General features: G+C 38.8%; 1 protein-coding gene across 13 annotated transcripts in view; it reads right to left on the reverse strand.

The window, feature by feature from the left end:
• ABI2 (abl interactor 2) overlaps window positions 1-17,201 on the reverse strand; it is a 63,068-nt gene that overhangs the window by 6,465 nt on the left and 39,402 nt on the right. For 2 of the 13 annotated variants that reach the window (XM_056496914.1, XM_056496905.1), the window contains 6 exons: window positions 13,709-13,806; window positions 12,864-13,010; window positions 11,815-11,936; window positions 8,007-8,165; window positions 3,621-3,707; window positions 3,136-3,309 (listed from right to left, as the gene is read on the reverse strand). In XM_056496914.1, coding sequence (XP_056352889.1) covers window positions 3,136-3,309; window positions 3,621-3,707; window positions 8,007-8,165; window positions 11,815-11,936; window positions 12,864-13,010; window positions 13,709-13,806 — 787 coding nt within the window. Of the gene's footprint in view, window positions 1-3,135; window positions 3,310-3,620; window positions 3,708-8,006; window positions 8,166-11,814; window positions 11,940-12,863; window positions 13,011-13,708; window positions 13,807-17,201 lie in introns of all 13 variants that reach the window. The other 11 variants (XM_056496915.1, XM_056496907.1, XM_056496913.1 and 8 more) reach the window with 7 other exon arrangements.

The following is a 17,201-nucleotide window of genomic DNA, read 5'->3' on the forward strand; positions in this document are numbered from 1 at the left end:
CTCTCTTCAGGCCACAGTATGAATGAGCCAAGGCTGATGTCCCAGACTTCCATCTACCTTAGCTACTTCCACATTTAAATCTCTAAAGGTGCATGTGCATCTCAATATCCAGAAGCCACTCCCAGGGCACATAGCACCAAGGTAGGCAAATCCCTGTTAGGAGCCACGAAGAAGGAAGGTGGAAATGCACACATACTGCATCAGGACATTTTTCTTACAGCTGTAGAATATTTTGCTGATGGTGCAAAAATTGTTAGGAAAGGCAAAAAAAAAAAAATCGGACAAAGCACTTGGAAATATTAAACAGAACAGTCCTGAAATGCCAGAAAATAGACATCAAATTGATACACTTTTTCCAATCTCGGTGCTATCATTATGTGTTTCATAGAGAAAGTTAGTTATGCCAGACTCAGTACTTTAACAAATAGCATCAATCATTGCTTTGAGTACTTGGCAACGAAACATGCAGTGCTTCCACTAAAGGGAAAAAAAAAAGTGTTGGACAGGTACCCTAAAATCTTGCACTGGGGATAGAAGGAAGGATACTCTAAACTAAAGCAAGGATTAAAAATTAACAGTATGTGTTCACAAATCCACTGTCCTAGAGTCCTAGTAAACTCATCCTTTTTTTGCTTCCTTTTGAGGGAGCAAAGGAATCAACACTAGGGAAATTTGGATCCAGAAGAGACTATAAAATAAACAGATCAAGCCCAGTGGAAAATCAGAGTATGTACAGAATTATGATTTTTATCATGTGACTAGAGCATATTTTAAAAACACATGTTGTTAGCTCTACAATTGTGCCAACAGTTGTTAAGTAACTTATTCAGTACACTTTTAGACATAAAATTTTAAGTGAATCAAACACCAATGGAGAAACAAATACATTTTTAGCTTGAAAAATAAGTGTATGAACACATGATGCATGCATTTAAGTCCTTCAAAATCTCTAAGGGGTTTGAAATTTTTTCCTAGAGTCACTATGCTATCTTTCTTCATTCTCTTGATGATGACAATAATCATCATCATCATCATCTAAGGACCATGATAACTTCCAATTCCTTTCTTTCTAACTTTTGAATGTACTTTAGTCCCTTTGGATAGTGAATTGGTTCATTATTTTATTATCTCAAGAAGGAAGCTTTTAAGTTTGTGAAGAAAATTTGCTTCTTGTTAAGCCTCATAAAATTTACCTGAAGCCTGGGTTGTTTGTTTTTTGTTTGTTTTTTTTTTTGTTTTTACGTCACTACTGCTTCCTCCAGCATGTTATTTGTGTACTGGCAACAGTCCTCTCTCTAAAAGGCTGTTTAATCCCTCTGCCTGTAGTCCCACCAGTTCAAGCTGTGAGCTTGTCACATGCCCCAAGTTATGAGGAGTCCAGGCCAGTATTGCAAGAAAGGCTCCAGATGAGACAGGAAGCAGCAATACTGACTCAGGAGGTGGCATCCTTCCCTGTCAGACTGAGCCAGGGCCTCTTTTAGTTTCTATCTGAATGTTTCAATGCAGTTATGAAAAAGAGAATTACTCATTTAGGTTGATATTCTTCCAATCAGTGATCTTTGCTTCTTCAACAATTACACAGAGTTTGGCTGAACTCTGTTATATCCAACTGACAAATGCAGGCTAGGCTGATTATCCAACTGGAATCTGTGAACACACACTTTCTCTAACTGGTATAAGTGCAATTTTTCCTTCTGGATACCCATTTCTATTTATCTGGTTTGCAGAGTCAGGTCATTTTCTTATCTTTTCCTGCCACATATCCAGACACAGAGCTCAATGGAAAACTGCAGTACATATTCCTGGACACTGCAGGTTGGCTGTTGCCAACAGTCACATGGCAGTTTCCTCAAGTTCAGCATCTCCAGTAACTATATTCAACTTAACAATTTCTCCATCTGTCCTCAGCAGATCTGAAATGGATCTGCTGTTCACTTCCATCCTCAGCTGCAGGCTAGAGCATATCTTAATGTAAAAGGTACCTCCCACACTGCTTGACCCTCTACAGAACAGGGTCATATTGAATCCCATTCCAATATACAGCAAACCTCTGTATCTGACACCTCTTCGGTGTCCAAGCTTCTATGGCAAAGGTCATCTACCCTAACCCTATAAAAGTGCTCTCATATGAACTTAAATAGGAGAATGGTCATATCAAAAGTACAAGTAGAAATCCTAAGAATTGGGAATTCTACTTATTGGGATAAGTGTGTTGGAAGAGCTACTTATTTTCATCTGTTTTGTCCACGTTGAATCATGTGGCACAGAATACTATTTATAGGAACTTAAGGAGTTGCCAAAGTTTGCTGAATAAAGCATTATCATTCTCAGCAGTGTAAGCAACACATACTTTGAGCATTAAAGTCCTCTTTTAGTAAAAGGTTTCTCGTTAATTTTAAAGCTTCAAAGCTTGCTACAAAAAATTCACAGCCAAGCACTCCTCCCCCAGCTGCAGCAAAGCAGTCAAATTCAAGGCATTGGCTGAGTAGAGCTATTCATGTAACTACAACAGAATCCACACCTACGTCAATATCTCATTTTTTCTGGTATCCTATTTAATAGTTCTTAATATACTTTTAAGAGTGTTTCTGAAAACAGACCAACCTTTTAGTTGTTTTGGTCATCTAGTTTTAAAAATACAGATCAAAATTACGTTTTTGCATTGATCTCTACATCAATAAGACAATGTTTGGCTTCTTATACTTTTGTTCTCCACAGAAAACATTTTCTGACTAAAAGCCTAACTTTCTCCAGCTTGTCTTTGAAGACTCCCCTTTACAGTTTTGCTGTCCTGTGGGAGATGGAACAGATCTGTGTGCATATACACCTATATAAACTATTTTAGTTCCCAAGCTCATAAAGTCTCACAGGAAAGCAGAACAGAACTGTCATTCAAATATCATTATTTCCTCAAATAGAAAGTTGTTTCTCAAGGCACATGCACATACCTTCCACTTTGCATTAGTGTCGGACACTATAAACACACATCAGGGCCTCTTCTTCCTCTTTTGCTACTGATAAAATACAAAATACTGGTATTAAGGTGTCTTTTTGCAGTCCAGAAGCAGGATGGCAGGAGCACACACGAAGTTGTTACAAATACAACCCTACTACCTCTTCTAGCTCCAAACCTACCCTTTTCTAAGTATGTCCTCGGTGCCCACGGAGGGTCCTCCTCAGCATAGGGATCACTGTACTCCACCACAGCTGCTTCCTCCTCCTCATAATCCTCTGGAGGTGGGGGTGGAGGTGGAGACTCATCAAATACTGCCTCGTCCACAGGTGGTGGTGGGGGAGGAGTATCTGAAACTGAAAATAACTACCAGTACAACCAGGAAAATGTCTCTACAACCATGGTAGCTGCTTCAAATAATATTCTCTGTCCCAATTAACTGCAGTGGGACCAACAGTTATAACTTGTGAAAATACACTAGAGACAGGAAAGGACCAGGTACCTCCACAATATCCTTATTTCTTTTTCCCACCCTTCACAATTTCAGACAAACTTGCAGAGGCAGTAGAGAATGCAGAATTCTGGCTAAATACAGACAAATCTTTCATCAACTCAATCCAAAAGCCACATCCAGTAATAAAACAGCACAAGGAAGCAGCAAACTTACTGTTTTCTTGAACTCTGGCCACAAATCCCATTAGTGGTAACTGTGGAGTTACCTGTAGGATGGAGGGGGGAGGAGGAGCAAGGGATGCTGCCACAGAAATTAAAAAGAGAGGCATCCAGTTAGAAACACAACAAAGCAGCAAACAGGAAAGTAGACATCACCACTCAGACAGTGCAGCAGGCTGCCAAGAAGCTGAGATAAAAAGACTGACATTTAAAGAAAAATGGCCAGGTGGTTTAAGCATATTCCTAATCCTTTCTTCAAGGATATTTCTCTATTCATAAAAATTCCAACCCAGCTCTTTTCCATAACATTAAGAATCCATGCTGAAGTAGTTTTCTGATTTGACTATGAGATTCCCTTAAGATGAAGTTTCATACTACAGATTATAGCACTCTATGAACAGACCTAACTAACAAACATATCAAAAGGACTCTCTGCCTATAATTCTACCCCTTTCAATTCTAATTGATATTCATAGAGGTGACTAAAAGCATCCATGAATCCCTAGTAATAAAAATGGATATACCTCTTTCTTTTTCCAAGATGTAGGCTGAAAAAACCTCACTGAATGAGGCAGCTATTTTAGACAAAACAGAAAAAGATGCCTTTTGAGAACTGTGCAGATCTGAAAGATGCAACACTTCTGATCTTATTGACAGAACAGAGCACACTGTGCTGCTGCCAAACCACAGGGACTATTCCAGATGTGCTGCCTGGTTTCCTCCCCACCTGACTTCACTGTCCTGAACTCTGAACAGCCCTTTCACTGGTACCAGAAGGGCTCTCTTTGTACAGTAAGAGCTGCCTTTGTACAATATATGTGAATTCCCAGTTAAAGATGATGCTCTCAGCCAGTTGCAAATGACGTAACACTGAACTGTGCTTTAAGCCTCTAATGTGAGTTTCAGTTCTCTAGTTAAAAAAATCAGCTAACTAGTTTTATGGAGTTTAGTACCCCTTAGAATAATGCAGCAAAATTCTTTAGTCAAATTGCAAGGTGATTTTTCAGACAGCACACCTTAGGAGAAGCACAAATAATAAATTTCTTGTTAGTATGTGGCATACAAAAAACATTTAATCATGTCCAAAGGAATTAAGGGGAAAAAAAGTCTATACTTCATGTACCAGTACATTTATTTAGCTACCAGGCAGAACAAAATAAATTTCAGGCTAATTCCAGAGGTAGTAAGAAAACTGACAGGTATGACGTAGCATTTTTCAGAATTAATTCACATTATCATAGCAAGAGAAAAGGGTTCTACAGCATTTACAACTTGTATCTCAAAATTTCTTCTGTTTGCTTATTCCAGTAACAACTATCTTAAGTGCTTTGAATTTCTTCTGTATTTACATTCACATTACTTTCAGAACCACACATCATTAATGAGAAGACTAACAGCAACCATCCTTTTTTTGCAAAAATATCTTGTACCTCCATATAAAGTAAGTTCCATTATCTCACCATTTAATTGATATCTCTTGAGAAAAAACTGAAATACATTTCTGATAGCAGTTTCTTTGACTCAAATGACATGACCTCAGAGTATTTATTCCTTCAAGAGTAACCATGATTGCTGCTGAAAAGATTTGGTCTTGCATTTTCTGAAAAAAAGGGAACTTGAATTTAAAGTCCTACTGAAAAGCAGTAATAGTCATCAATGCAGCATCCTTGCCCCTGCTTTTTCAATTACATATGCTATAAAAGTGTTTTATTTCAAAATGATTCCTCTATTCAACATCATATGGATTCATACAATCCATACCTATCATACGAGAGTAGCTCCAGTTTCCTTGGTCTCTTCAGTGCATTTTGTTCATGAGCTATATATATTTCTTTGAAAGAAGTAACAAGGCTTTCCAAGGAGAAAAATCACTCTAGACAAGCACACCAAGCACATACAAAAAAAAATTCCCAGGTTCAGTTTGGGTTGTGTAGTTTAATTCCAACAGTGATGCTGACACTAGCTGACATCATTCCTTGTGCATCTTAACCCCTCAGTCTTTGCACTGTGACTATCATAATATTGTCTCTATATGCTATATAATGATTCTAGTTTTGACCTTTATGAGGCAATACAATACATATTTTATTACTAATTATTTTGTTCATTAAATGCATCAGAACTTTATCTCTGCTGTATAAAAATAATCTTAAATGTTCTCTCCCATCTTCTTTCCATACTGACCACTGATAAATTTCACACACAGCTGCTGTAAATTAATTCAAAAATGCTCAAGAGCATCTTCCACAAGGCTGCTTCAGACTGGTAAGAATCCAGCTGTACAAATGGTGGGGTGCAAGCACCACCTCAACACTTGCCCAGATTCTCCCCCACAGTTTTTAGCCTGTGATGAGCTCTATATTGCTTAGATAATGATATCCACAGCTGCAAGGTTAAAACACTTGTTAGGTGGCTTGGCTGTCAAGAATGGCTTTGGGACAGACAGGCGAGCTCACTTAGTCTGCATTTCTTAGTATTTTCTTTTCAGTTGTTAAAAAGGTCTCATCAAGAAGCAGAAAAATTGTATCATCTAAAGTGGCATTTAACAAAACAGGGCAATGCAAGTACCTTTCATCCTCCTGTCAAGTGAATAAACAAACATAACTATGTTGTTGCCAAATAGCCTACAAAAAACAAAAAAGCCATAGCTGGCACCCTCCTCTGCCTTTTGTAAGGTCTCTCCCCTCTTGTTTTCTGCCTCTCTTCAGGAATGCTGAGAAAAAATTGTGGCCTCTGTCCCATCACTACTAAACCTGCTCCTTCCAGACACATTAGTGTCTCTGTTCTTAGGGCTTTCATCAATTATGCATGCTTGAGCATCCTCTCCTTTCAAGGTGAACTCCAAAAAAACCTTGGTTTAGTGTAACTGCAAAGCTAATAAATTTTGTATTCTGCTCATATATCCAAAAAAGTCTCTTACTACAACTGTTTATTTATATTGTTTCAGATACACCAGTATATAACTGAAGTATTTTGTTTGTGACTTACAGTTCAAATGACTAATCACCATAATCACTACCTTCTTTCTGGATACACAGACTGAAACTGTGGTTATGTAATTTATTTTAAGTCTATTTGGCATCTTCTATGATTACCTATTAACAATGCAATGGCAGCTTGCAGAGAATTATCCCTTTTCTAAAGCAAATGAACAGCAGTCATCAAACTTTCTGGATATATTGGAAACTGTTTTTATTGCAAAAATTGCTTTATTGTAGTCCTGAAAGGTTTCTTTTGTTGCTATTACCCTTTCCTTCTTGCCTATTCCCCCCTTCAGTCTTCAATATGCACATAATAGGCTTTGAAAATATGACCTATTTCAGGGAACTAGGCTACAATTTAGCCCTACAGCCTCCTCCACTCCTCTGTGTCCAGCAGGACCATTCATTTCCATTTCAAGCTCAGAATACACCCCACCCTGCAAGGTAGCTCACAAACAATAACAACCAAACCTGATCAAATCCCTTAAATGAAGATTGCAGCATTTGACCTAATTCCAAGTTCAGTGCTCAATTTGAAAAAAAAACAACCGAACAGACCAAACAAAAACCAACCAAACAAAAAGTACAGAAGAAAAACAACCACCCACCCACCCAAAAGCAACCAAGCAACACCCACACTCCCTTCAAATCCCACCACAAAACCCCAACATACTGTAGTAATTGGTGGTGTTAGGGCATTTCTTGACAAGAAACCTTCAGCATGTCCCCTGCATCCTTCTGTAGCTTCGCCAAAAGAGAAGCTCTCCCCTAGTCTGGTATAAAATCCTCCTATGTCCCATCAGAAGCACAAGAAGGAGGACTCCTTAGGTAAAAGGCTACTGTGTTATGCTGACACACAGGACACTCACTGCCTGGTAAGGTCTCTTGCTTTGTAAGGCAGGTCACCCATAAAATAACATCACTTGTGGGCTTAGCAGATTACACAGCTCCCTCACATCCGAACACCACTGGTGTTTCTAAGGTGTCTAATGCTTATCCCTGTGTGACAAGTACAGCTGCTTGAACTGTACATTACCCAGAAGGAAAAAGCACACAAAATAAGGACTGATTAATGAAAAATCAGTGTTCTGCTGCAAAATCAAATACCCACCCCAAACCAAAGCAGGTCCATGACAAATGGTGAGTCAAGGACTAAAGCTTGTCTGATATGGACTGTGACATCAAATGTGAATTATTTGGCGACAAAGCCAGCATTTTTTAAGTTGCTTGCCATAACGGAAGCTGAACACTCTGCACTTGCACTGCAGCTTTGGCACAGCTACCAGCAACATACTGAAAATGCAAGATCTGCAATGGAGACAGAACATAAAATTTCAGAGAGCTGAAGGTCACTGTGCTCAGCACTGCTGAGTTCAGAGGAACAGCCAAACCTTCTTTACCTGGGTTCTGGTTGTAGAAGGGGCCCCCGTTCATCTGGTTCTGAAGGCTCGTCTGGGATGTGATGGAAGGAGGCCGCCGATAGGGCAAAGAGCCCCCGATGGTCGGGGGCGTGTGCCGAGCTGCAGGCCTGTTCATGCTGTAGAACTGAACTGGGTGACCTAGGGCACACAGAGAAAGGCATTAGCTATGAGAAGAATGATGCCTGCCTTTTCTCTACCTGCATTCAATTTCAAAGCTTGGGAAGGTTTCTGGCTCTTTATTTTAAGACAATCTGCATCCTAAGAGGAGTCAGCCACTTCAGCTGCCAGACTGGCAGGACACCAAATGTCTCAAGAGCAATACAAAATAAATCTCCCAACTGCCTGCACTCAGCACTGCCTACAAAAGCCAGTAGGAGAATACACAGGTGTTTAAGCTACAAATCTTCAAAATTAAAGAAAATAATATCTGTTTATCTATTTTTAAATAATGTATTACAATAACTTTTTCTGAATTTAGTTATTTCTAAACCTGCAAAAAATTCCCGAAAATAACACAGTTCCGCAATTAAGGAACATACATGTAAAAATTAACTGCATGCCATTTCCAGGATTCAAAGCTGTTGCCTTCTGTAACTGAAAAACACAGCACCACCTATCTTAGTGCCATTTAGAAGATATTCAGAGAATCATCTTGGGAGAAGAGAACGTTAGAAACTGCTTGAAGGATGGAATAAAGTCAAACTAAAAGACTCTCTTCAAGGGAGCTGTCAATTAAAACAACTCCTCAAAAACTTGCTCTGTATTTTCATTATTTCCTGTATTCAAGACACTGATCATGAATCCCAGCAAGCAATAAATGAAGCAAGGTATCTTCTGTGCTCACATAAAATTCTCTGGATTTTATACTGTATATAACTGTAAACTGGATTTATTATTCCCATATGTGTTATTACACCCTACAAACTATTCTGCCTCCACCATTTGTCCTAGAAGCAAATTTGAGAGTTTGCAAGAAAACACGGGAAGAAGAGATGGTCAAGAGATGGTCATTGTGGTTGAGGAGAGACGTAAACACAGAAACAGAACAAAATAACATACGGATTTTTAAAAACCTGCATTGTTCTTCATTATGTTTTGCTTGCTTTGCACAACTTCGTACTAGGTCAGTAATAAAATAAAGTAAGTAATAAAAATACAAGTTGCTTGCTCTGTTACTTGCTTGTAAGAGCAAATGCATGACATTCCCTCTGCTTTAACCAATAACATAGTGCACCGTATTAAAAAATGTACTTTTTGCAGATAAGAAACAGCAAGAAAAAAACCCATACTATAAAGGCTTTTCCCCATTTTTCCTGATGTGCCTTTCCAATGTGTGTTTCTCTTTCTCTGTTTCTAAATGTACTTACAGAAATTGGTGGTGACTGGAGAGAAGGGAGGAGAGAGGGCTAAGAGGTTTTTAAGGGCCAAAAGCTATGCCTTCCTAAGTGGTGACCTATCCGGTCTCTTCTAATAGTTTATTTCAGAGAAGCCATATAAGCAATTTCACTAATAAAGCAGGGAAACAAAAGATCTTAAAAATAGCAACTAACATGAAATTTCTCTTATGAAATTGTGAATGAGAATTTACAGTCATTAAAATGTTAATCTTTGCTTGATTTTGACTTGTGAAAAATATAGAACCAACATGGCTTAAGAACTGGGCGACTGACAGGGCATCAAAAATGGAAAACTGATTGAGGCCCCATAAGCCACAACACATCTTCATGAAACATCAGGATCATCTTCTGAGACCAAAATTCATCACACTTTAGAAACTTCTGGTGACAGTATGGATTCTAGTGCAAATATCTTCTAATTTTGTATGAGCCACAGCCCTTTAAACTACATGCAATTTCAAGAACGTTTCTGGAACCTGGTGCAGTTTTCACTAGGAAATGAACACTAATAAACACACAAACCAACTCCCACCGTTGTAAGCAGCCTCCACCACAATGTAAAGTAGCAAAGCTTGCAGGTAGATACACATGAATTTGGCTGTCTGAAGGAGATCTTTACACTGCAATATCCTCATCAAAAGGTGATACAGTACAGTGTTATGGTCGGTAAGTGCTACACACTGCAACTTCAGCACATGAGAAAACGAAAAGTGTAGCACTAAAAAAAGGAAGTTGCAATATACACCCGGAGTACCACATATTGAAAACAAAATGCTTTAATAATAGTCTGCATAATAAAAATTTGTACTTTACCTAATACTGGACACAAAACCCCTGCTCTTTTCATCAGTTCATTAAAGGGAGACCTGCCATTTGACAGCACTGAAGAAATCAGTTACATAAATTTTACTTTGCTAGATGCATTTTTTAAAATTGCATTTATGAAAGAGAATAGTAAGACCCAGAACTATCAGTGCTGGTTCCTGCCAAACAAAATTATTCGATGAGGTTCTCAGTATCAAAACAGAAATAAAATTATGATTTAGTAAATTAATGTAAAAATAATAAAATTTTTTAAATGTAATGATTGCTCTTAATAAAATCAGCACACCTTGAATTGTCTACTGTAATCATGACCTTATAGTTGGGTACCAGCAGATATTTTCTATATATATAATGAAACTTTTTTTTTAAATTATGAATCACTGCTGCCGAAGTAACTTTGCAAAGCCTTGGATCATGATCACATCTGGGTTCATCTGCCAGCAGCGGGAGCAGACACTCACCTGCAGAGGGTGTGGAAGAAACAGCAGGGGGAGTTGGAGAGGTGAAGCCATCAGCAAGGGGCTGAGCTCCTGCAGCAGCAGCAGCAGCATCTGGGGCAGTGGAGGAAGGGGCAGGAGGAGCAGGAGGAGTGGGGGCAGGAGCAGAGGTAGCAGGAAGGGGAGAAGTGCCAGCTGAGCCGGCAGGGGCTAAGTGAAGAGAGGAGGAAGAGGTGGAGTTAATAAGGAGATATGTTAGCAAGGATTAGAGAAAGCCTCTGACTATTCAGTGTTAGCTATTCATTAGCTGCACAGTATTTCAGAATGTAAAAGATGAGAAAACAATGGATCAGTTAAAGAAAGGCTCATTCCTGTGTAGATGGTAAATGAGGGTCAAGCAAATCCACTTCTTTTCAGGTTTGAAGGGAACATGACCCAAAACTTTTCAGTGAAAGCCATTACTTTTGAAAGATGTCTTTGCATTGTTTTATTTATTCTCCAATCTCTACCATGGCTGTCTTTAGCTTTTGTATGAATTAGAAAATATAAAGAGGAAAGCAAAAAATTTCCAGCTCTTTGTTTCAGAAGCATCATGTATTTCGCTGCAAGCCAACTACAGGCTCTTTTTCACTGAAAAGGTTGAGCAAAGGAAAAAGAAGTACTAATAACACTTCCTACTTCTGGAAAGTCCGGGGCCATTACATCTAGGAAGTATCTCTTTGTGATAATTCAGGCTTGCATTGATGTACTCAAGATTTACTGGGTGCCTGCCTCTCATTCAATCTAATTTTCTAAAAACATGCTTCTATGTATCCGCATAAACAGCCAATGAAAAAACATTTATTTCCTTAAAAGGACAAGGGAGGAGTGTCCCTCAGCCCACTGAAAAAGGTGCGGTGTCCTACCTTGTCACATGCAGGCAAGCCAGGCAAAAAATTCTGATAAACAAATTAATACATAAAAGGAATATTACAGCACATCGACACTCTCAGAAAAGATACTACTTGATTCAAATTCACATTATCAATAGCAATGAACTCTGGGCTTCCTTCCCTTGGAGTTTAAGAAACTGCAAATGCTCAAGGTTAACAGTGAGGCAAAAAAAAGGAACAAGAAGTTTTCATTTACCTGGATAGACACTAGGAGGAGATGGTGTGGGAACAGCAATAGGAACACCGACACTTCCACTTCCACTGTTCTCTCGACTGCTGCTCCGACTACTTGGGTGGCTTCCTCCACTACTGCCACTGCTGCTGTAAGAAACCGAAGTAACCAGGGTATGAATATGCTGATGTTCATGCTGAAACATAAGATCCCTCACAGAGCATCTTACAAAATCAGAGGAGTAACACGGAACAAGAAAAAAAACCAAGAATGATATAAACCTATAAAAAGCTGGGCTTCCCTGAAATTCTCCACTTTGACTACAACACAAGAGCTTTTTCTTCAGTCAGTTAGCCTTAAGTGAACTTGCCCAAAAATGAAAGACTTCCAGAACTTTGTTCAAAGCACATCATTCCATGGTTCTTAAGCCCCTACAGAGCAAATACAGACCTTTTTTCTATAACTTTAAAACTTACAGAGTGCTTAGGCTGTGATTCCTATGCTTTCATATGAGACCACTAAAGCCTGAAGTTATAAGATATTAAAATTCAGATTTCTTATTTTTAAGTGCACTTTTTTAGCCATTCTCAAGTACTTACTATGTTTAAAAAGTAAAGACTTCAAGCAAAGTATTTAAATCTATCACATCATGAAATTAATTATCCTAGAGAAAAAGATAGTCTTCTGCAGAGCCTCTGGCAACGCAGTTTAGCTTTATTTTATGTTTCAAGTTACCAATATCCCCAAAGCATTATGCTACAATTTCAGTTATGCAAAATGTTTGAAAATGCCAAGTATAAACATCTAAGCAGCCCTTCAACATGTAGAAGGCAAGTTGTGTACAAAGTCTTCCCTCAGTTTGGTAATCATTTAGGTAAAATAGTGTCATGATCTACCTCCTTGAAAGACTTCACACTTTCAGCAATCCATTAAGTACTCTAAGCAAGTGGCAGCACTAAGGCTGAGGCGAACAGGGGGTTAAGTGGCTAATGTTCACACTGGTTCCATCAGTGCTCCCTCCCACAGGCCAGCGAGGCTCCAGGCACAGGGGGCGGCGCAGGGGCAGCGTGTACCTGTAGGTGCGGTTGCGCTGGTTCACCGAGGCCGTTCTCACGGGGCTCTGCTGGGCCGGGGCCATGGTGCGCGTCGGGCTGGGCACGTAATCGTTGGGCACCACCGGGGGCCGCACCGGCTCCAGCGTGCGGTACGGGGAGTGCCGCCTGCACGCACGGCACACAACAGCCAGTCAGGACAGCACACACAGACACACACTTCCCCCTCTCTGCAACACAGCTACATGCTAATCAGGAATAGGAGCTCTAAAAATGGGCCTTGGCTAGAACTTTGTAGTACGCATTCTGTAGGATGAGGGGGAAAAACAAGGATGTTCTTCAGGTACTTTGGTCTTCCTATCAGCAAACTCTGTGTTGCACATCCAATTCTTGTTTTAAAGGTGACATTATCTTACATTAAAATAAAGCATCATGTATGTGTATACACAATCACACACCTGCAAACAGCGTTCATGCCACTCATAACACATTTTCCTAAGGCCAAAATCAGGTTCATAAACTTCATAGGAAAGTACTTTCACCAAGCTCAGCACAAGTAATTAATGAGCAGTGCCATGTCCTCATTTTTCAGTTGTTTAGCACCACCTGCAAAAGCCACAGCTAATGACATTTTACTCTGAAGTATATAAGTGCTCTGCACTGAGAAAAAGGTTCCTGTTGGGAAAGGCTGATGATGCCCACTGTCTTCTGGCAGCAGCGCACTAACATACAAAGACATGATCTGCATAAGAGGACGCAGATTTAACACCTCTTGGCCTTTGTGTATGGTTAAAATAGAACCATGAAACCTCTCCCACTACAGGAAAAGAAAAAAGAATCTTCCCTCTTTTCCCTTCTGCACTTACCCAATAGTTCCTTTTCCTGACATTGGTGGACTTGGTGGCTTCTGGGTGGGTGGTGTTGTGCGAGGCAGCCCACCCATCTTCATATTCTGGGTGCTGACCTGCATGAAAGAACGGGGAGAAAAACGGCCTTCACTGAGCTCAGGGTCGAGGGGAGACACTGAGATGCCTTTAGCAATTAAGTCAGGGAAGGTTTAAACAAACAAAAAAAATTGAGAGGCCATGCGTTTTATATGCAATTTTCACTCTGCTAAAAATCAAGAGTTGCGCTCAAAGGACTCTTAATTACATAGTTTTTAGAAATTGTACAAAAAAGTGAATTTGCCTTCAGGCTAGCACATAAACATTATATCTCTGAGAATACAGACACTGTACCTAACTTGGGCTGAACCTCCCAGTCATCCTTTGAGAAAAAGGCAGTTATTTCACATGACACTACTGAATGGCAAATTTGCAAAAATATTTTTGAATACTGTTTAAAAACATTAAGGCTTATCTAATAAGCCACAATCTAATGTGATTTATACAGATATGGAGAAGTCAAAGCAATCTATAAATATGATCCATTAACCTTTTAATGTTTCCACAGCTTATAAAAACTTTTAAAGGTATTTACTTTTAATATTATTTACATATATGCAAACATACAGAGAAAGCTATTTTGAGAAAAATAGAAAGGTGCATTTTTTCCCCCCAATTAAATCTGTAACAATTTCATCTCTGAAAGTTTATAAATAAATGGAGAAAATATTTAGCAGTGATGTGATATAACTGCGGTTGTCCACTTCCCCTCTGTCAGGTTAAAGTACTAATGAAGTATATTTTACATAAAGCAATTTACTGTAACTTCTTTCAAAAACTCATTTGCATTTCTGACTGACTGATTAATTTAGGAATTGTAAACAATTCTAACCAATGTGCATTCTGCTTCTCTGCAGTCTGCCAGCCAAGCAAAATTCCCTCAATGCACGCATCCTTACAGGAATCAGTACACGGTCTGCTTACAAAACAGCTTGGATTTACAACTGCCTGAGCTATTGCTCAAGCAGAGATACTCAGCAAACATAAATAAGTGTGCTTACATCCCTCTCTCTGTTCTTCCTGTCATGCTCTATCTCAGAGAGTTTCTTCTTTCTAAAATCTAAGTCCTGGCTACTGCCCCCCCACAGAAAAATGAAACAGTCATCAAGGCACTCAAGAGTATTTGCAAACATCATTGAAGGCAATTTACTCCTTCAAACTTTGACTCTTAACAACTCACTTAAAACCTAGGCAATGTTTAGATTAGTGAATTGATAAATATTGACAACAGGGTGAAGAGTAATACGTTCAGTATTCTAATCCACTGAAACTTGATTCTCTGGCTCTAAATAATCCCAATGCTATCACATTTTCAATCTGCAGGGAAGAAAACCCAAGCACTGGAAGGGTATTTTGTCAGATTCAAAAACAGATGTTCGGATTTAGTTGTGCAAGAGTACTCTGTAATGTCAATTTAAGACAAAATTATTTTGCACGGCATTATAAAGTCCTTTAAGCCAACTCTAAGCAACAAGAAATCTAAAGTTAATTCAAGTGAGGGATGAGGTAAGCACTGAACTACAACTACTTGAAGGGAGAAGGAAAAGTGTAAAATGAAATACATTTTATTCTATACACGGAACATTTAAGAAATAGCAAAATCTGAATTTTTTTTTAAAGTTGCAGCACCGCCTGTATTTCCTCTTTCATTCAACATGCCTGTTTCACCTATCTACCTACCTATTTGACTTTAAAAAAAAAAAACAAACCCACAAACAAACAAAATCCACCTTAATTAAATGCTCACTGAATTGTCAGTTGCTTCAAACAGCCCTCTCAGGCTCTGCTTTCGTCTGTCATCTGAAAACATCCAAATCTGTGTGCCCCTGAATAGTCCATTTAGGGGTTTTAAGTGGCTACACTATTGTTTCTGATGAGATGATGTAACCACTGGCTATCACTTTACAGTTAATATAAAATTCCATATATTTAATACAAATAATGCTATTATTTTATATACAATGACTGCAAGAACAAAAATTAACTGCTAGGCATCCCCAGGGCTACAGCTACATGAAAAGAAAGGATGGCTGAGGTGGAGGATGCTGGAACATCACACCAGTACAAGCCGGTGGAGGTAACACTCACCTCACCAACACAGTGACTGCTTGATATTTTCATTAACACTGCAAATACACAGATCCTTGACAAAGGATGGGAAGAAAGCTTTAGAAAATGTGGCCCAAAAAAAAAAAAATCCCTTTTTAGACCAGGAACTTAGCACAAAGAAACCATCCTTAAAAACAGCTAACCTGAAAGATGAGGAAATTCACTGATAGTAAGTTTAGTTTCAGGGTCTTGGAAAAGACTCTTCAACATTGAAATTGAAATGTTCAGAGAGCAAGTAATTAAAATTTACAGGGTTGTCTTGAAATCTGACAGGACTGATGGCTTTAAGATCAACTCTAAGTTGAACAACCCTGTGCAAGTAACTTTCCCTTTGACTTATTACCAAATAATCACAGAAGAAAAATTAAAAATATACAATTATTTGAAGAGTTCTGATTAAAACGGACAGATCCCTGGAAATAAAAGTATACAAGAGGCTAAAAAAAATCTAAAATTGCACCAAGTACAACTGAGATTAAAACACTCTAATATATACAGCTGTTTCCTTCTATAATAATTTCTACTGGAGGGGGAAGGAAGGCCATTAATGCTTCCTCTTCCAAACTTTGCTGTATTGCCTTTTCTGATTTGCACATATGGTTGTAAATATAGTTTCCATACACAAATCCTCACCCACACATACCCCTTTACAAACATCTAAAATCTGAAGCAACCACCAGAACTCAAGATCAGATTTGCATTCACTATCAAGTTGAAAAAAAAATCTTTTTCTGGAGTAAACTGGTATTTGCCAGGAGTTGAACTGTTTCAGCCATCATTTCCCCTGCTTCTGCACAGCTGGAACTACCTAGATGCAGCTGATTTAATGAGAGGGTGAAAGCAGAGGAATGCATCTATCTGATGGTGGCTTTTTGACTGCAGGACCCCACAGGGCTGGGATTGATTTCTAGTTTAAATCTTGCAAATCATTTTAAGAAAATGCATAGCAAAAGAGAGCCTGCAACCAGAAAGACAAAGGAGTATCTGTCTGCCTTTGCTCACAACTGCACAGTTAACCAGCCAACCACTGTGTTTAGAACAGGAAAACAATAAGAGAGGCAGTAATGACTTGGGCACAAAGCTCAAGAAAAAAACCATAGCTGACTGATGTAAAAGCAGGACGACAAACCAAGACAAGTAGGGCACAGTGTCTGTGCCAAATGCATGCAGGGAAAAATTTATTTTTCAAATAATTTTTTTCCTCTTTCTCAGAAGAAAAAAAAAAGTAAAAAATATTATCAACAGAAGTTGTGGTACACTAAATAATTCTAATGAGATCTTGGTTAAGTTGCTTTTTTTTAACTGG

Source organism: Oenanthe melanoleuca, chromosome 7, assembly GCF_029582105.1.
Source record: "Oenanthe melanoleuca isolate GR-GAL-2019-014 chromosome 7, OMel1.0, whole genome shotgun sequence".
NCBI classification, from domain to species: Eukaryota; Metazoa; Chordata; class Aves; order Passeriformes; family Muscicapidae; genus Oenanthe; species Oenanthe melanoleuca.